Source organism: Lissotriton helveticus, chromosome 2_2, assembly GCF_964261635.1.
Source record: "Lissotriton helveticus chromosome 2_2, aLisHel1.1, whole genome shotgun sequence".
NCBI lineage: Eukaryota > Metazoa > Chordata > Amphibia > Caudata > Salamandridae > Lissotriton > Lissotriton helveticus.
Window position 1 is genome coordinate 350,313,814 of NC_136060.1, and position 21,998 is coordinate 350,335,811.

Consider the following 21,998-nt stretch of genomic DNA (forward strand, 5'->3'; position numbering starts at 1 on the left):
TCTATAAGGTACACAGCGTCCCCAGCACACATAGTTTCTCTCACCGAATATGAAATGTAATTTTGTTTAATGCAACTTCATTTATGCTATGTTTTGAATGGTAAAAGCGTGTTATTGTGTTCACAGAGCTCCTTGAAAAAGGGCATCACTTGCCCGAAATGCATCGGAGCATTTTCTGAAATCACCAGTAATGATTCTTTCATGGTTTAACTAAAAAATTGGATTACAAAAATTGCTGAACTTTTGCAATCAATGAGTATGATTAAATCTTTGAATAAATAATCGATTGTCATAATCAACAACGGAGTCTGTCTTCACATGACGAACCTGATGTGTGTGCCCAATTCCAAGGATGCGTTTACTCACCGTGTAACGCACTCAACCAGTAACTTAGGCTAGACTTTATCCGCTTTCCCCATTTGATTTGTAAGAGGGTATAGTAGAGGTCTTCCCCAATAGTTGTCTAATGTGTATGTTGTACATTCGCCTCATGCTGCCCCCTGTTGCCTTTGAGTTGTGTGCTAATGGTCACCTCTTATTTTCAACGATACTTTGGCCACTTTAAGTTTCAGTACTGACAGCTTTCTTGATCTACGTACCGCTTCTACCACTGTTCTGCCGTGTTGCGCAAATAATAATAAGGTATTCCATTTAGCTGCGCTGTTGTATAGCTATTCACATTTAATCGCCCATATGCACATAAAGTGGTCTGGTTCGTTGTTGTTACTGGCAGATGTGGCTATCCAGTGTTCGGCAGTGGAGGATTGGCACAGTCAGCACCTACCCCGCTGCTCGCCACGACTCGGGTTGGCAGTAACAGATAGCAGTCTCTATTGTTTTATAGAACCCTCATTCCGTGCAATATTGCTATTAACATAGGGGGCCAGGCACGGGATCCCAACCCCACGCTCACCTTCGGGTTCAGCAGTGGCCATTTCCTAGATTCGTGGCATACTGTTCAAGTTGCACTATGTCCCTCTTGCCTTCTCCTGCAATCTGCAGCCGGGCAGCACCACTCACTTGCCGCCTCCACCGCGGTCTCCTCTTGCGACCCGCGGGCCAGCCTTCAACCGCACTCAGTGTAGTATACGCCGCATGCTCTGATATTGAACTACGCAAACACAGGCTCCCGCACCAGTGTTCTAACCTCCCTCAATCATTTGCAGCCGCAACTCCAGGGTCTTTAGGTGTTGAGGCCGACAGCACTGCGGGCTCTAGCCCGATGCATTCCCTGCCGCTAGTTGGTTAGCACCACCATTTTACCTGGCCCCTTCTTTCATGTTTTTCGTTCTCCGGGCTTAGAGAAGTGTCATCCACTGTGATTTTCCAATGATTTCTAGCCACCACACTTTCCGCCAGCAGCGCCCAGCATTTCCAGCTCCTTTTTTCCAGCTGTAGTCAGGATAATGTCGGATTACAGGCTCACGACTGGCTGAGCTGCACTTGGGTGCGGCCATCTTGCAGTAGGCTCTCTACCCCCCCCCTTATTTCAATATATTGTTACTTCAAATATTGCATCATTACTTCCCCTGCATTGGACGGTTAAGCATGGCTTCAATCTGTCAAATGTCTGAGGATATTGTGACCAGGCCCAAGGAGCCTCATTGCAACACTGCCAACTTGCAATCCTGGTCCAAGGTGTTCCCAAAGGATGCATTTGTGTGTCTGTTAAGTGTAACTAATGCACAAACCACACTTCAAGAGCATTGAATATTGATCCATATCCTCTATGAGCAGGTTGACAAGACTTGCCTCTGGGTTTCAATTTATTCTAAAAAAAGAGTTTAATGAGTCTACTCTAGGTTACTTCAAAGTGTTGTTCATGTGCAAGATCCTTTACGTTGGAATGCTGGGAAAGAAGTTTGTGATAGTAAGCCTCCAGTCAAGCATTCTTCAATCACTAAGTCTAGATGGCTGAAAACTTAAATCTGGGTATTCAACACTGTTCTGATGTCAAGCTTTTTCTGAAATGCATGTAGTTGGGCTTTGCACCAAGACTTGAGTTCAGATCATTCCATATCTGTGACTCTAGAACGATAACAACCTCCCTATATATTTGACTCATCGGCACAGCTTCTGCTGCATCCCAAATCACATCCGAGATTACCTCCCCAGTATCATTATCTTAAACATAGTGCTCCAGATAAGAGTTTGTGATGATTCTTGTTTGCTGGATCATGAAAGAATATCTTGTTGATATACAATGGGGTGGTCTGAGGTCACTTAGTTATACTGAGGTCTATGTCAGTTTAATCGGGGCATGGTCGAACAGACACTGTGAGCCTATATTAGTGTCCAGAACTGCTTATGTTATTTGACTGGAGGCTAGGAAAATCTATTCTAGTATGTGTCCTATGTACGTTTGAATGACATGTGAAGTCCTTTTCGCACAATTGTGGATTGAGTATAGCCACTAGATTCAAGTTTGCCATTCTTTGAAACATTGATGAGGGGTCTGGGTAGGTCTTGAAGTGGGCTATTGATCTATCTCATTCTGGATGTAGCACAATATTAACCGCCACCCCCATAACATTAAGTCTATGGGCCATATGTATCAACAAACTATTTTGCATTTCCTAAATAGCGATTTTTAAGGAATCGCTATTTAAGAATTGCAAAATGGTATGTGTGAAAAAAATCGCTATTTTTTAGCGATTCCTTAATCTTCCTTATTTGCGAATTCGCATTTTGCGAATTTGCAATTAAGGAATAATTTCGAATGCATTCCTATGGGCCAGGAGGCCCATAGGAATGATTGCGAAATAATTCTCAAATTGCGAATTCGCAATTTGCTAATCGCAATTTGAGAATTATTTCAAGGGTGCAGGGGTGTCTCAAAGACAACCTGCTGCACCCCTGAAATGTAGATGTGTGTGCATATGGCGCACATACATGCCCTAAAGGGCATGTGTGTGCATCACATGCCACCTTAAAAAATTCCAAAATATGCAAGTTACCATCAACTAAAAGTTAGTGGTAATTTGCGAATTCTTAACCATAATTCGCTAGCCAAAAATGCTACATACATAGCATTTAAGGAATCGCAAAATTGCGATTCCCTAAATGCTATGGCAAAATAAGGAATCGCACAACTTTGCATCCCAAAACATGCAAAACGGCCGTTTGCGAGTCGCAAAGGCCGAAATTCTGCGAATTTCGGCCTTTGCGATTCAAAAACGGCTTGATACATATGGCCCTATGTTCCTGAAATCAGCCAGTGTAGTGGAGAGCAGTACATAAAATGCCTTCTTGCTTTTCTTTAGCCCATAGAAGGAGAACACGGGGAGTGAATGTGAGTGAATGTGAGACCAACTTGCTCTTCAATCCTAGGATCCAATTCTCTATTTAAGAATATTTCAGAGCTATTGTCAGTGCTACCTTCTGTCTGATCAGAAGCACATTGCCCCCTTATTTTCTATGACCTGCGGAATGGAGTTGTATCAGGTACCAGTAAGAGCACAGATAATTCACTTATTTACCAATCAGGTGGGTTTAATTGACTCATGGCCACAACAACACTTTTCTGATCAGCCACTTCAGAAGTGCCTTGTGCTTGATTGGGGAGTTCGGAACCTGCACATTCAGGAACACAATGTTAATCGATGTCAGTGATTCTGGGTGGTGTGTGCCTTAGTAACAGCTCTGTAGAAATATGCAGATATCATGTTTTCCTTCTGTAAACACCTGTTAGCATCTATGATGGTGTACTCTGTGCTATAGATTAAATTAATAACTATCATAATAACTGTATCAATAACATCATATATCTAAACCAATAGAATTAGAAGGAAAGGCAATCACTGAAGAAACACTCAACCTGGTTGCAATAGCCACCCACAATCATAACATGAAGGCAACCTTCATAGGTAGATGGGAAGGCAAGAACTGCAGTGCTATTGTCTATCTCACTCCTAGTGGATGGAAGATTTGAAACCCCTGAGGGCCAGGCCTCTCATTTTTACTAGTGGCTAGGATGTCTTTAATGGATGGTGTTCAGGCCATTTTCCCTCCTGTTGTTGAAAATAGCAATGTGTATGTACATAAGCGGCGTTCATTTGTGTTCACAGTACCCCTTGTTGTAAGCAGAACGGATATCGCTAAAACACTGACTGTGTTATCCCGCTAGCATAGACCCATGCACACACGTACACGACAGCCATTTTAGGTATCATGGTCTCCTTGTTCACGATCGATCGTCGTCACACTTCCCTGACCCTGCAAGCTTCCCCCATGCTCCCTGACCGCCCCCGCTCTCACATGTACAAGTCATGAGCACCTCCCCTCCCGCATGACTCTGTCTCTAGGGATCACACCCCGCGCCTGACCAACACCTCCTTTCCTTTCATGAATACCCCTCTTTGGATAAACCCTTTCTCTACGCTCGATTTTCCACACTGACCTTTTCTTTCATGAATATCTCTCCTTTGATGACCTCTTCCTCTGAACCTAATTGTTTGCACGGACCGCTGGTCATCCCTTAGCCCGAGGATACAGTTTATTGCCCACTACTGTATGCACTCGTCTCTCTTGAAAGAAGCCACTATTGATCATGACCGCCCCACCCCCTGAGATTCGATCAGGCACACACATTCCAATGGAATCAGCAGAACACTCAGCTGCGTGACAGCCCCCTCCTATTGCATGGAGGATAAGGGCCCCTACTGTAGCCACGTGTTGGAATATCTTCATACTTCACAATGTCTTGATTGTAATAAAAGATGCCTGTGTGCCACAAACCTGTGTATAAAAGGCGAAGCCTCAGAGAAACTTGTTAGAGCACCTCCCGAAGACACTATGCGAGTGTCCCAAATGACATGCTCTCCTCATGAGAAATAAACCTTTTTCCTTGTCTTCCTGCTTCCAGTGCCCGTCTCTTCATTTGGTAATTATTTATGATGGGAACTAAGAGGCGCCTTGCGCCAGCAGCCTGGGCATCCGGTGCGTTATGGGCTGACTTTTCCACACTGTGGTAGCCTTAGTCGGTTCAGCTGGTCAAGATATTGTGCTTTCATCAGGCTTTGGCCAGTACCTCATACACTTGCACTGAGGCCACATATCTGGTTTCTCACTCTTGGTGAGCCAGGCTCTCCCTTGTTCTACCTAGCCCACTCCTCTCATTTCTGGCTGTTGGCTGCCCACTCTATTTTGTTCCTTTGAAGTCCCTTAGTATGGCAGTGGACCTTTTATATTTCATATACTTTATCAAAAAGTTATATGAACTATGCAGCAATCCGACTGGTCCATAGTTCTCTGGCTCTTAAATTGTAGAAATTGTAGTTTTATGTAAGATAATGTGGTGGTGGGATGAGGTAGATTATGGCCAGGCTCAGGAACTCAACAGTGACATGTCATGCTGGGTCTTCACTCAAACTACACCCCCCAATCCACTTCTGATAAGAAGAAGGTGGTTACCAGGGAAGGAAGTCAAATCATCCCTGTAACAAGGGACATTGCTTAAACTGTCAGCAGACATGATGTAAGAGACAGGACTTGTTCTGAGATGTCTCCTAGCATTAAGCACTCCTTGCAGATTACTAGCGTAAGGATTGGGATGAATGGGCCCGAGATATGAGGGGGTGAGAAAAAGCTAAACTAGTTTCTATAGGGGCTGAAAATTGTACCGGCAACAAACCTGCACACTACATGGTGGAATACAGGCAGTGTGTCTCCATTAATGGAACTTGAGTTGAGGCTGTGAGAGCTACACAAGAGCCAGCTTGCACAAACTTCTCATAACAACACATGGCCCGGCCAAGAAGCCAGGGTTGGTTTTCCATGATAATGACCTCATCTATACATAACAGCTTCGGAGCACTGCACACTGACACAAGTGCCCTGCTATTATGGTAGACTTTCAGAAAGGGGTATTTTAGAATTGTAAGATGAAAACATTGTGTCTCCAGAGCATATCATAGATGATATGTACAATTGCATAGTCAGAACAGACACAGGGAGAAGTACTAACCCTTAGTGATGATTACATTTGAGTCTGGGGCAGGGGGTGTCACAGGAGTATCTGTTAAGTAATGGTCTAGAAGAATGAATAAGGACAGAAGTTTAAAGATGGCCACATGTAGAATGGTTGGGGGTGCCTGAGTGGTGCTTGGGCCACTAGGGCCCAAAAAAAACATCAGGGAGTCAGGTGGACATGAGTCTAGAACAGTGGTCCAGGTACCAGTTAGAAAGAGAAGGAACAAAAGCCATGGGAAAATTATCGTAGTGGGGAAGACCCAGGACCTCAGTGGGACCTGTCTGTCTTGAAGGACCTATCCGAACTCACAGAGTCTTATGATAAACCCAAGCTGGATTCTGTAAAGATAAGAAGGAGTAGCCAACTCTGCTCTGCCTTTGACACAATGCTGAGGCCCAAGAAACGGGAGAGCATAGTGTGTGCTTTGAAAACTATTGAGAGGATGTGTCCTCAGTAGTGGTCTAAAAACCACAAACTGGGAGATACTAGGAGTTTAGTGAAACTCCAGTGATACATAGAATTATTGTTGGAGCTGGCCCACAATATCGCTGGGTATCTTCGAATGACCAAGACCATGAGTGGTTATGAGCCACCTACTTGCCTTAGACAGAAGCTAGCATGGTGATGGAATTCTGCTGGTCCTGCATGACCTGCCAGGCCATTGGCAAATCAGAGGGAAACCACAGTGGTAAGGATGCCTTTTGAGAGAGTGGGAATAGGCACTATTAGGCTTCTAGACCCCAAGCCATTTACAGGGGACAGGCTATTTTGGTGGTTATGAATTCGTCAATTAAAAACCCTGAGATATTATGTCTGACGATGATGACTGCATTTATAGAAGTGGTCACAGCAATGCTGGGTATCCCTAAAAAGTTGTTTCTGATAGGAGGACACATTTTATATTTGTCTAACTGAAGGCTAAGTGGGATTAGTGCAGGGCTACATATATTGTTCTACACCTAATCACCCCCAGGCCAAGAGGCTTGTATGTCAATAGTCCCCTGAAAGGTATAATTATGGGGTTGCTGGAACCCCTCAGGAGGCAGTGGGGCAACCTGATTTCATGCCTCTTTTAGAGTAGAGGAGTAGAAGTAGTATTCCCAGAAAGGAGTGGGCTTCCACCCATTTATGATAAAGAGTGTTATAGTACCATCAATTAATGGGGGGGAATTATGATTTTCATAGGGGGTGTACACTATTGATTGTGTACTGAACCATAATTGGTGAATTTCAGTAGTTTTGAAATTTTTTATAACATAATTCTTGATGTTAACTGGTACTTGTTCAGTGAATTTCAGTTTTTTTGATACACTGCAATTACATACCACACACACACACACACAGCGAGAGAGAGAGATATGCTTATTTTTTGCTAGTGATGTTATGAAGCGGTTCTGAAGTTATAAGGGCCAAAAACCTAGTGATATCTGTTGTTTCATTTGTAGCACAATACTATTAAAAGTAGCAAGAAAGCCCACAAAATGAACTAAACTGCATATGTAAAGTTTCTGAATTACTACATTAACAGCTGAAATACCCATTTATGGTCACATCCTAAGGGAAACCCATGAACAAATACATACAAAATAGAATATATCTTAATATACATATGTTTTCTTTGCATGCTCTCTGGCTAACGAAATAAAACTGTGCCCAACAAGCCAAACAAAAAACAATCAACCTTCCGCTCTTCTGTTTATAATCTCAATTTGTAATAAAACACAATGGTTGGCCTTCATTCACTTTGGGCTTCATATGTAGCACAATACTACTAAAAGCAATAAAGGAGCCCACAAAATAACCTAGACTGCATATGTAAAGATTCTGAATTACTACATAAACAGTTATAGCCACAGGATTATGTAAACCAATGAATATTATATCATGAATAAAATAAATAAAAAGAAAGAAGTCACATTAAATCTGATTGCCACTCTGTAGTTATAGTTAGGATTCTCAGAGATAGGAATTCCTCAGACATTTGGTCCCTAATAACTTTCTACCCGTTCGATGAATCACTACAAATCATTCCAGACCTACAGCATTTTCTACATGTTGTGATGATGAAAATGTTTGTGGTGAATCATTAAGAGGGTGCAAAGATGCGTGTTTTACCACAAATGAATTTTCCAAAGGCTGAATGTATTTACATGACATTTGGCAGAATTATACATTATGGTGTACAGATGATCCATTTTAGGTACTGCTGGTAGGTAGGTTAAATATTAAGTTATAAGGCAATAAAACTTAGTGATATCTGTGACCACAGAATGTTATAAAGCCTTTGTTATGTTATAAAGCCTTTTATTGCGCGCTCTATTACTCAGGAGTATCCTAGCGCGGTGAGTACATGAGAAAAAGGCGGGGCCGCTAACACAACAAAGAGAGAGATTACAGAATAATATTAAACAGATATGTTTTGAGTCCCTTCTTGAACTGCAAAAGTGAGGGAGCAGTGCGAGGGGCCAAATGGAGAACATTCCATGCTTTGGCAGCCTTAACAGAGATGGATTTGTCTCCAGTTCTTGCAAGCTTAAACTTAGGCTGGACCAACTGACAAAGGTTAGCAGAGCGGAGAGCCCGTTTGGGAGCATAAAGAACAAATCTATTCCATAAATATGCTGGGCCCTGCTGATGGATAGCGCGGAAAGCCAGGACCAGAATTTTGAACAAAATTCGATTGGCAATAGGCAGCCAATGGAGGCTGCGCAGATGTTCACGAACACTGGATCTCCTGGGTAATTGAAACATCAGTCTGACTGCCGAGTTTTGTATAACCTGTAGTCGGCGGACCATATAGTCTGGTAGGCCGCTGAAGAGGGCATTTGCATAATCTAAGCGTGATAAAATCAACGCTCTTAGCACAGTCTCTCTAGCTTCACCAGGAATGAGGGGGAAAAACCTTCTGAGGGCCTTCAGAGTGGCATAACAAGTACCGGTCAATTTCTTAATATGCTCCCCGAACTTTAAATCCTGTCCGAACCAGACACCTAAGTTCTTTACAGGGTTACCTGTTGAGTTCGGGCAGGGTAGACCCGAGGGCCAGATTTGTTCCCTGAAATTATCCGGAAAAGAACCATAGAGGAGGATCTCCATCTTCCCCTCATTACATTTAAGTTGGGCCAGTGCCAACCAGCGAAAAACCTGCGACAAGCAGCTCTGAACGGTCAAGGGGTCTAGATGATTTTTTGGCCAAGTGAAGAGCAGCTGGGTATCATCAGCATAGGCCATTATTTTGGCACCCAGCTGCTCAGCTAGATAGACCAAAGGGGTCACATAAACATTAAAAAGTAAGGGGCTTAAGGTGGACCCCTGCGGAACTCCTGTGGTTAGTTCCTTAGCCTTGGATGCATAGGGGGGGACCCACACTTGCTGTGATCTATCTTTCAGAAATGAGGCCAACCAGCCCAGAGCACAGCCTGAAATACCGATATCACCCAATCTGGCCAGAAGCAGCGAATGGGGCACCGTATCGAAGGCGGCAGAGAGGTCTAGTAAAATCAGAACCGCCCTGCCGCCTCCATCCAGGCACTCCCGAATAGCCTCCGAAACCTCAATTAATGCTGTTTCGGTACTATAGGCCGCTCTAAACCCCGATTGGGCAGGGTGGAGCGCGTGAGAAGACTCAATAAACCCTTCAAGTTGTCTAAAAACAATCTTTTCACATGTCTTAGCCAACGCTGGCAAAAGAGATATGGGCCGATAGCTGGAGGGGACGGCCGGGTCCAGGCCGGACTTCTTCAATAACGGGAGGAGCTTGGCTTGCTTCCAGCTCAGAGGCACAGAGGCCGAGCAAAGAGATAAGTTAACAATCCTAGTTACCTCCTGGCAGACTATAGACGACACTCCTCCCAGAACTCTGGCAGGGCAGGGGTCGGAGGGCGAACCGGATTTAAGGGCAGACAGAATTGGTAGAACATCCATTTCAGAAGCTGGGGAGAAGGAAGTAAACAAACCTTCCGTCGAGACAGCTTTCAATATAGGCAGTGAAGTGGATGTCTGGGACTTATTCAAGGCAGTTTGGAGATCCTGCTGGATCTTCAAAATCTTTTCGGAGGAACAATTTGAAAGTTCCTCGCACCATTGATTAGAAGAAGGTAGTGTGGGTAACGCGGCTCTAGGAGGAGAAATCTTTGGAGGATTTAGCAAAACTATCATGGTACATGGCGTTGACAAGTCATTACCTGATTGGTTAATGACTGCCTTTATAAAAGTTTAAGAGAGCCATGTTTGCTTAAGGTCACTTTTCCAGTGTTCTGACTTAGGCCCTTGCATAGAGGTATTAGGGTTTGTATTTGTTCCCAACCTCGTACCGCTTTAGTAAAATGGCAAGAAGTAGGGAAAATAATCGTAGGTTTCAATGTTCTTTAAAAAAATGTTATGGAGTACTGTGTTACTACCTATTAAGTGCCAAGGTACTTACAAATATATATCTCAATTTTGTACACTATATTTCACAAATATACTGTAGTCTGTTGCATTACAATTTTCAACATATTTAATCTTGTACAAAAAAGAGTACGGGATACTGCATAAATATCTAAATAGTACCAGGCAAATACCGCTCAACTTAAAAAAAATGATAAAAAAGCATTTCCTAAAAAATATGGTACCTAATAGATACTAGCACAGTACTTCATAAACATATTTCAAAATTTGCAAAAAATACAGACATAGTTCACTTCCTATTACTACTTTCATAAAGTGGTAATAGGTACGGAACTACGATAAAATGAAAAACACTACTATTTAACTATATCTAAGCATGTAACACAGAGAACAACCAAAGCATAGTAATAACAATATGGTTATCTTTTCATTTTCTGAAAGCAGGCATTACCCAATTATATCCTGCCATGTAACAAAGTATACCACAAAATGTCCTCGATATGACCACCCAAAATGGAACTAAGGTCAAGCTGTGTTTTTGTATTGCAGTACATTTGCATCACGCATGGTGTTGCTTGGGCAAGGCAATACTGAAGTCAGATTGACAAAGCAATACAAGGCCACCTTGTGTTGTCCTGCGTTGATTCGTAAATCTGGGAAAATGCATGACAGTGCTATTCCCTGTTTTGCGTTACTCTTCACACCATAATCTACACTGCTGCTGAATTTCACATCCATTTGTTTGCAACTCCATTGTATGCCACTACACTATATACCATTCCACTCTACGGTATTCCAATATAAGCCACTCCAGTGTACACCACACCACTCCACTCTATACCACTTGACTCAGAGCCATTCCACTATATGCTATCACACTGCACACAACTCCACTGTACGCCACTACACTAGATGCTATTAGACTATACGCACCTCCACTCTACACCACTCAAGTCAATGCCACTCCACTATATGCTATTTCACTCTATGCCATTCCATTCTACGCCACTCTACACTATTCCACATTATGCCACTCCACTCTACAACACTCCACTGTACACTATTGTACTGCATGCCACTCCACTGTATGCTTCTCCACTCTACGCTACTATGGTACTCCACTCTATGCTTCTCCATCCTCTGCTATTCGATTGGTTGCAACTCAACTGTACGCTGCTCGACTGTATTCTATTACACTCTAACCCCCTCCACTGTACACCACTCCAGTCTACACCACTACACTGTATACCACTCCACTGAACACTACTCCACTATATGCAATTCCAACTCTACGATACCTCACTGTAGGCCACTCCACTGTACGCTATGCCACTGTATACCAGTCCAATATAGAACACTCCACTGTACACTATATCACTGTATGCCACTACACTGTATGATATTCCCGTCTTTGCCACTCCAGTGTATGCCACACCACTCTATGCCACTCCGATCTAGGCTACTGCATTGGACGCCACTGAACTGTTTGCTATTACACTCTACTCCACTTCTGTGTAGGCCATTCTAGTCTACACCACTCGGCTGTATGCCACTGCACTGTACGCTACTCCATTATGTGCTATTCCTCTCTAAGCCACTCCACTTTACACCACTCCACTCTACACTATTGCACTGTATGCAGCTCCAATAAACGCTACTCCACTCTATGCCACTCCACTCGACACCACTCATTTCGACCATAGCCCATTGGATGCCACTCCACTCTGTGCCACTCCAGTGTATTCTATTCCACTCTACCAAACTCCACTGTATGCTACTCCAGCCTATGCCACTCCACTGTACGTTATTCTACTATATGCTATTCCACTCTATGCCACTCCACTGTACTCCACTCTATACTATTCCACTCAATGCCACTCCACTGTACACCACTCCCCTGTACGCAACTTCAATCTTTGCCACTCTACTGTACGTTATTCTACTCTATCCCGTTCCACTGTGCGCCACTCCATCCTATGCTATTTCATTGGACCTCACTCCATCGTACGCCAATCTCTAAAATGTTTTAAAAACATTTTTCAGGCCACAAGGAGCAGCCATAGAATCACCCACAAGGTGACCGTGCACTCCCACTGAAGGACACACAGTTCCAGCTCGGAGTGTTCTGAAAATAATAGTAAGCTCTCCTGGGGTGATGGATTCAATGATCCAGGAGACTTACTGCAATATTTTTAAAATGTTGTACGTAGGGCTGCTGTGCTCCCTGTAGCTCCCTGCAACATTTAAAAAAAGCTTGGTGGTGCCCCTGCCCCTTTTAGGGGCACCATGAGCATCACAAATTATTTAAAAAAATATGCCTTTTCAAGGAATTATGGTGCGCACCCCAGTTAGAGAAGTGAATGTGAAATGAGCAGCTTCTTCACTCATTTCATATTCCTGCGTTTTTTTTTATTTGGGGAGGGGTGCATGGGACCCTACCCACCGGGATGACCACTTTGAAAGAGGAGAGGGTGTGCGGCAACCCTCCCCCAAGCCTTTTGAAGGGCCCGGTGAGCCCATCAGCAACCTAGGAAGAGTCCCTGGGACCACTATCTACCTGGGCTGAAGGGGAGGCCCAGAAGGGCCCTGTCAACTCCCTTCAGGGGCTGAGATTTCCTAAGGGCCCCATAGACCCCATCCCCCAAACCCTGCTGTTTCCTGCCTGCAAGAGTGCGTGCACGGACATCTTCAACTCCCTGCTTGCGCTGAGGCTGGCACGGAATGCAGGTTTGCCCCCACCTGGCAGAAGCACAGAGAAAAGCTGCTCCCGCTGGGTGGGTGCAAACCAATGTAGCTGACTTCTGCTGCACCCGGAATGACTCTTGGGTTCCACCTGTTACCCGAGGCCTGCATTTGCTGTGGCTGCCCCGGTTGGGATCGACTCTCGCACAGCTAGTTTTAATTTGCTGGGGCCAAGGGAATGGAGCTCCAGAGGCCATGTAATGGTTCAGAGAGGGGAGCGGCATGCCTCTCTCACCTAAATAATATCATGCCGCCATGGGTGATGGATTCCCTGGGGCCAATAAGGGCTTGGGGAGTGTGGCCAGGGGGGATTTATACTGAAAAAGTTTTCTTTTCCAGATAGAGATCGGGTCTCAAAGCGGCGAGGCAAAGTCAGGCATCAGTCCTGTTTTAACACAGCCGAGACCGCATTTGATCCAACCACTTGGATTGACCGTTTTTTTAAAGATGACCAACTGACCAGGAGCCATTCTGGTTGACAGAGGACTGTCATCCCCTTCCCCCACCTTTTTCCTGATGATGACCCGCTTTTTCAGATTAATTGAGCATAGATTGGGTTGAAACATCGACGATTCGCTGTCGTCCACATTTTCCAAGGCTCTGTGTACAATTGAATGACTAATTTGTAAAAAGCAGCAGTCATTGTGATTTTCATTATCTTCTGGCCTTCTTTTCCCTGTACGTATTTGTAATCAACCTTGTATATAATATATGCACTATGATCTATCTCTAAGCACTGATGTCACTTTAGCACATGTCACCGTAATTAATTCTCCCTGTGCTGACAGCCTTATTTACAAATGTGTGAGTATATATAAATGCTTTAATTTATATAAAATAACTCAATACTCACTAACCTGTGTTGCCTTTGCCTTTTTGTTTGGTGTTCCATATGGTAAAACAACTTGTATATCATTATTTGAAGTTTGAAGAAAATAACAAGTATTTGTTTTCATAAGAAATATTTTGTACACCCGACAGAACCATTGTTTTTGTTTATATATTCATACTCAGGTCCTGAGGGACACAGAGTCGCCCCATTGTAGTTTAACTTTTGCAAGTTAAAATGGCATAGATATACAAAATTATAACTATTTTTGTACATCCAGTCCACCTCGGGATACTAGCCCCCACTGTGCACAGCTACTGGCCATGTGCAATGGGGTTAGTCACAGGGACTGTTCTCTGGAAGTCACTATTTCATCCTCTTCAAGGTTTGTGATATATGATCATTCCAGCAGTTCCAAATGAACAAAGGCCACTGTGGCCCCAGTGCAGAATTGGTTGAACAAAGTAAAAGTGACTTTGTGAGCTTATGATAAAAAACACAAACTGAAGTTATATTTAGGTGTTGAAACAAGATAAAAATATTTACAAATAAAGAAAAAGAAGGAAATTCACCACTTATAGTTTATAGAGATCACTATATCAAGTGCCCCTATCATGCACTGCTAATAACCTTACATATTACATCACTCATTACATGTTAAATGGCATCACTAATAACATCAGTGATGACATCTCAAATTTCTAGTTTTTACACGTAAGGGTAGGGAACCATATCTAACTAAAATGTCTATGTAACCTTTGTTTTTCTTTTAATTTTGGGGAGTTTTTTAAAAGTAAAGGATAATTTGATTATCACACCTAATTATAAGGTCACTTTAATCTTTGTTTTTTTCAGTGAGTTTCTGTTTTTTCTTTATACATTATTGGTAACTATAACCAGCAAGTTTTAGTTGCGTTTGAGCCAGAACATAACACAGTTTTTAATTGTGTTTGTTCATTGATAGTGTGTGGCACAGACAGGCCTTGGAATGTAGATCCAGACTGCATAACGTCAAAATGTGGCCTACAACCAATAGCAAAAAAAAATATTTTACTTTAAATACTGCCTAGGTGTGAAACAACTCATGGCCGCTATTATAGCAGATGGGACAACTGGACGGTTTGTAGTTCAGTAGGCCATAAAACCAGTTGAGATATATAAACTTTATAGAAAAAACTATTTAAATATGTCGTTTTCGAAATTGGTATATTTGCAAAAATAATTAAAAAAAGTCAAAGCTAATGTTAGGGTTAGGGATTTGTGTAAAGGTGTATGAAAGGGTTAGAGGGAGGATAATGGATGTTTTAATGGTTATGGTATGGTTAGGGTTATGACAAAAGCAAAGCTTGGATCAGGTTTTTAAGGGTTAGGGATAATGCTCAAGTACGAGTTCCCTCATTGGTTATTTATAGTAAAAGGCTCAAAGTGAAAAATATTTTTACTACTACGTTTTTCATTTTGTTCATGAATGTTACATACTGGTCTGCTGGGACACTGTCTTCATAATTCTCAAGGATAACTAGGACATATCAATAGTGTTGGGTACATTTAATAACTGGCCGAAAAAAGCAAAGCACTTCTCAGATTCAGACCTCATCATAGACATAAAAGTCCTTAAGTTACAATGCTGCAATCCCTATGAATCCACAGGTGATCCATGAGCTTTGGCAAAATGTTTTGGATAGACTATAACCTATGGATAGCTGAACTGGCTGGTGGAAGTAACTGCCATGCAGAGGGAAAGCTTTAGACCAATGGTCATACTGACTGCACAACATTTGCATGAAGGAAGGAAGTAACGTCTATCAAACAGCAGTGACCCGACATGCTCATATAACACACATGCCACTAGGTCCTGGTATTATCTTCAACTTACTAATGTGACAACACGGTACAACATCCTTGTGAAAACATTAAAAACTCAGTGAAGCAGGCTTCCTACACTACTGTGCATGACATAGACCAAGCATTCACAAGAGTTAGGACACACTTTACTCCATTAGAAGCCATGCCTTCACAAAACATGAACTGGAAACACACGTCCAAAGTTCTACAGGCACCACGGCACGGTTGGCATTGCTAAGCCTTACCTTTGAAGAAAGGGATGTAATGATGTCTTAATGCAGATGTAAGGCTGGGGTGTTGGGGCAGGGAGATGCAGCTACTGGTACCAAGACTCTGAGTACCAGCTGAGAGGCAACAAAGAGCGAGTGAAAAATAAACTCTTTAGTGAACTCACTGAAAGTCATGCAGCAAATCTTGCAATGTCATTAATCCAGAACAAGCCTAAACTAAATAAATACTATTCTCTATTTTTCATTAGATCATTTTTAAAAGCTTCCTTACAATATTCGTTTCTTTACGTCAAGTACTCCCCAAGTACTCTCAACAATGATGATGATAAAAGTGTTAAATGTAAATGTCTTCATCAGTTTTGTCCCACTCCAGTTTTCAAGACCATAAACCGGTCAGGTCACTAGAGATCCACCATGAAAAAAATGAAGTTGGTTTACAATCAATCATCATATCTAAAAGGAAATTTATCTCATGTATATTCATATTGTATATCCTCAAAGCCTTCCTTGTTTTTAGCAATGGCAGGACAGAAATGGATGAAAAGTTGAGAAATATAGAAAGAATTAATTATTTACATATAGGAGTCAGTTTATAATGCCATAATGCCAATATACAAGAGATCACATATGTGTCATGTGTCAAATTGTTATGTATATTATTCAGAAATTTAGAAGTTTATTCTATTCTAAAAATAGATATTTAAACTTTGCTTGAAGACATTCCCCTTTTACTAAAATAGTTTTTAGCCTCATTTAAAGATGTTTTAGAATAGTCTATAATCCAATCAGTGTGCAGAACCTCATTTATGGTATTTCAGAGCTTTCTGAAAAGGCTTCGCCATGTAAGATGATATCCAATTCAAATGACTTTAAAGAAATACCTTCAACATTTTGAAAACATTGTGAATATAAGTGCTGATACAAATCTGCTTAAGTCAAAATCTTGAACAAATTGTTAGCATGACGTATTGATTTTGTACTGGTTTTTATGATACAAAGTGACATAGGGTACTAATGAATAGGCACTAGGATGTTTTTTTGCAAGTACTATACATCCAACCATACATTGAGAGACTGTACAAGCAGTAGGGCCTCTAGTCCTGCATTAGGTAAGTTGGGTTGTCACCTTCACTGTGGTTTTGTCTTCCGTGTGTATAAAAAGTAGTTTTACAGAACAATGGTGCTAAAAGGAAGTGGAAGACTGCCTAAGTGTGTTCAATCAATCAATCAATCAATGACACTTGTAAAGCGTGCTACATACCCGTAGGGTCTCAAGGCGCTGGGGGGGGGGGGGGTGCCGCTACTGCTCGAACAGCCAGGTCTTCAGCTTCCTCCTGAAGGAGAGGTGGTCTTGGGTCAGGCGTAGGTCGGTCGGGAGGGAGTTCCAGGTCTTGGCAGCCAGGTAGGAGAAGGACCTTCCTCCTGAAGTCGCTCTTCGGATGCGGGGGACGGCGGCGAGGGCGTGGTTGGCTGATCGCAGGTGGCGTTTGGGAGCGTAGAAGTTGACTCGGCTGTTGAGGTAGCTCGGGCCTTGGTCGTGTAGGGCTTTGTGTGCGTGGGTGAGGAGGCGGAAGGTGATTCTTTTGCTGACGGGGAGCCAGTGAAGGTCTCTGAGATGTCCGGAGATGTGACTGGTTCGTGGGATGTCGAGGATGAGTCTGGCTGAGGTGTTCTGGATCCGCTGGAGTCTCTTCTGGAGCTTGGCGGTGGTACCGGCGTAGAGGGCGTTGCCGTAGTCCAGTCGGCTGGTGACGAGGGCCTGGGTGACGGTCCTCCTGGTCTCGGTGGGGATCCACCAGAAGATCTTCCGTAGCATGCGTAGGGTGTTGAAGCACGCCGAGGAGACGTTGTTGACTTGCCTGGTCATGGAGAGGGAGGCGTCCAGGATGAAGCCCAGGTTGCGTGCATGGTCTGTTGGTTTGGGTGTTCAGTGGTTTATTTCCGTGCACCACATTGGAATTCCTTAGTTCGACATACGATAAACGAAAGGAATCCAAATGATTGGTTATTTTTTATTTCAGGTAGGGACAGCCATTTCTCATTACTTTCCAGTGTTCTCAGAGGGTGCAAATAGTGCCCTCAAATTATTTCTCAGGCACATCACAATGTATGAGTGGTTTAGAATGAAAATCCTCATAGTGGATGGTTGGCACTTAGCTGAGCTAAAGAATAACTTGCATACATCGGTACGTTTGCCAAAGTAATAGCATGTCTCCTGGTCTCCTTTCCCACAAATCTTTAAAGCTGTGACTTGGGATGTTGAATCTTGGAAAATCTTCAGGGAACAATGTTGCATAAATGGCCTGACTATTAAATGGTTTGATTCAAGTTTCGAAAGGAACACCGTATTGTAAAAGTGCCCATCCATGTTTATACAGCAATCTGGAGTAATTAACTGCATTATAAAGCTTTCTCTGCATGGACACTTTTGGTGCAAGGTATTTTCGAACATCATATATTTCAATCAGTGTAAAAAACAAGAAATAGTTGGATGCTACTTTCTTCAGTATTGCTCTGGAGTGGAGCTAAGGTTTTATTTTGTGCACATATAAGTCTAGAAACTAAACATTAGTTAAATAAAGTTTATGTCAGAGCAAGATGGGTGATACTATGTGCAAAAGCCACAGAAGAACATTAAATCTGTGATCTAACCACCATCTCTGTGAATATTCAATTAGAGAAAAACTAATACTGTGAAAAAATTAGCATCATAATTGTTGAAAATGCAGTACCACAGCTGCAGGTGCTTGGTAGTTGAGAACAGATCAACTGCTAAGAAAATACATGCATGTATTTATTTTGTTTTATATTTTTCTATTTGGCTTGAAGCCACAGGTTGACGTCTATATAATTAGATTACCACTTAATCCTGATGTTCATTTTCACTGTAATTGATAGAGCAGCATAGATTAACAAATACAAATGTTTCAGCTAAATCACACTGCGTCCCTCATTCCAAGGGCCTCAGGAATCCCTCTTTAGATGCAGCCTACTGTTACTGGATCTGCGGAAATAACTCCACTGCACAGGAATTTCAGGTAATATCAAACAGAATCCATGCGTGGACCTTCGACATGAGGGAAAATATGCAGCGTTATCATGCTATTTCCCATTCTGAGATTTGAGGCTCAAAATGATGCTGTAATACTAAACCCACAAAACTCCATAGTATCAGTATTTACCAGGAGAGAGTTACTTCACTAAAATGACAGTACAATTGCAATGAGGACCTGGTAACTTACTAAATACTACTTACTTTTTTCTTATGTTTAACTAACAGAACAAGAATTTCAGAACTTCTGAATGAGAACATAATTTGTGGTTTATTGTAAGAGGAACATGACAAAACTTTCTGAAAAGATCAGCAATATAGAATGAGTGCAGAAGCTAAACATTAATCCTGTTAGTCAATAACAATGTCATTTTCATGTCTCAAGGTTTTTGTTCCCAAATTGGAATTATGTTTGCGACATCTATATCTTGAATAAACCTATGTGCGGACAATTCTCTACATTGCCATTTTCTTGGACTCCAGGTATCAATATCCAAAAGTTATTACTTTCTCATTTTCAGAGCATTTTACATTCATGGATAGCTTGTTTGCTTGCAATCTCAGGTGGAGAAGCTCCATGTATTCTTATTGTTTTCTTTTCTCAGCTTGAAAGTAAGAGCATTTAAATATTTCATTTTTGTCCTCCTACTTTGAGTAGGCTCAGGCACAGGTCACAAGAAGCTGTGCTAGCTATCCCCAAACTATCCCACAAGTGTCTTTTATATGTCTGGTTCCAGGCTATTTCTACGACTGTGAATACAGTGTTACATTTTGGTTGTCATGCTGATCACCACAGTGAAGCAGATTCTGGAAACTGGTCTCCTTTGTGAGTGTCCATGAATTGTATACCTTTCCCCAGTGCCAGTATTATATGGATAGCCACTTGGGTGGGGAAAAATGAGCTTGAATCCATCTTTGATGTCATAAAGGGAAAGTAGTCAGCAATAGGAGCTGATTTCAGGAAGTTCCTTATACAAATGGACCCAAGCCAACTCTGTAATGTTTTGGGTGTTTAGGCCCCTAGCAGAAATTGAGGAGTAGAGGAGGAGGGCAATACAATTAGCAACATCATTTGAAAAAAAAGATAACTGTTTCCAATTTATAGTCTGTGCATATTTATATGGTTTCTCAATTACGGTTTTGCGCAGGTGGTGCCGCGGCATACTGCAAGTAGACCAGAATTGATTTCTTCAAGTGAAAGCTCAGTAAACCCTCTTTCCCATTGGAGTGGAACCATTTGTCTGAATTCATGAATAGGATCAGGCTCCTGAATGTATGTGTGAATTTTGTGGTATCTGTACAGCACTGCACTGAACATTTGTCATTAGCTATGGGAGTGTTTACACAGATGGAGGGTAAAATAGGTTACTACAATGACTCAAAGACTATTTGGGGCTCCATAGTATATTAGTTTCTGTTTTTTCCATCTGCATCCACACCATACAGAGTTTACCCTTCTCTCTTATGGGTGCAACATGCCAGCAGTGCGACAAGTGATCTAGGTCTCGCTAGAGTATGCCAACAACTTCTTTCTTGAGTTGCCTCTGAACCAGGAGATTAGCCTTAACATTGTCTTAAACCCGAATGACCAATGAATTAATTTAATCACCCAGCGAATATAATTACATAACCCACATTTGCAAATTAACTGTCCATAACTGGAGACGTTGTATACCTGTACCATGGAGTGTTCTAATCACCCTCAACAAATATCATGACATCTTTGCGTTCTATATAAACTGGTGTGTTCATCAAAGGCTGAAGACCAGAGGAAAGTCTAGCAATATAATCCAATCCAAATCCATATTATTTGGCAATAGTTTAGAACAGTGACACAAATGACAACATTGTTTCATAGGAAGTTTGCAGGCACTGGTGCTGTGACTTCAGGGAATTTACCTGCTCTGCTGTAGCTCTGAGGAGAGCGGGATGTTGGTGTGTATCGCCCATAGCCCACAGAGCCTGTAGAACTTGGACTTGATGCCCGGTATTGCTTCAAAGACCTGTCGTCCTGATCACCCTGAAAATACAGAAACCATAGTTATCAGGAAACACTCTGATTTTTTAAACAAGCGAGAGAGGTCCAAAGACAAACCAACAGCAGTGAGCAACGATATGACAGTGGTAGCTTTGATGTCACAGATCTACAGGCTGTGAAATGGATGGAAAATACCCCAAAACAAGATCATGTTTAAAGAGGCTGCACTGCATGAAGTGATCTGTTTAACTACGTTAAGTGTAAACAGATGCAAAGTAGTCATTTTCTAACTGCATAGGATTATTTGCCATATGTACCGTGTGGGACTATATAATGAATAGAACCTTGGGTTCCATTAAATCTTGCGTACGTATGCAGTCTAACATGCTAAGACACCCTGTTAGCAAATTCTAGGTCTAGTTCATTAAAATATACGCACAGAAAACCCTTTGACAGCACTTGAGATTTTTTGTACTTATTCTTCACATGGAAAAATGGATGTGTTTCCATCCAACATTTCTGTAAGAGGTCAGAGACGAAATTGGGAGTGGAAGGACAAGCAATATAGGAAGCATCTGTCTCAGATTGGCCTAAACAGAAATCTTATTAGGCCTACCAGTCATTGACCATGAAAAGAATGTCTGAAAGGTGGATTTTGCCCCACAAAAGTACAATCTTCAAGAGACAATTAGTGGGGAGTGAAGGATAGGGAACATAGGCAATTTGAGAGGTGGACTTTGTTTAGCTACATTTTCAAAAAAGCCTCTTTGAGTCTCAAAAGATTTAGTGCAGCTTTTGGTAGTTGTTGTGCATTCCACTTTCAACTAGACAGCCCTTAGTGACATGATATGGAAGGAAACTACAGTTGAAATTCCTGAGGTTGAAATCATGGCCACGAGGTTTTGCTCGAAATTCTAAAGCACGTGTAAATTTACCCTTTTCTACCTCGTCCCTACTGTCCC

General features: G+C 42.2%; 1 protein-coding gene across 1 annotated transcript in view; it reads right to left on the reverse strand.

Moving 5' to 3' along the window:
- The window catches only part of ABLIM2 (actin binding LIM protein family member 2), a 797,090-nt gene that overhangs the window by 202,388 nt on the left and 572,704 nt on the right, over positions 1-21,998 (reverse strand). Inside the window, exons 11-12 of the mRNA XM_078678529.1 lie at positions 20,958-21,078; positions 16,022-16,120 (exon numbers count right to left, since the gene is read on the reverse strand). Of these exons, the coding sequence (XP_078534655.1) occupies positions 16,022-16,120; positions 20,958-21,078 (220 nt within the window). The remainder of the gene's footprint in view (positions 1-16,021; positions 16,121-20,957; positions 21,079-21,998) is intronic.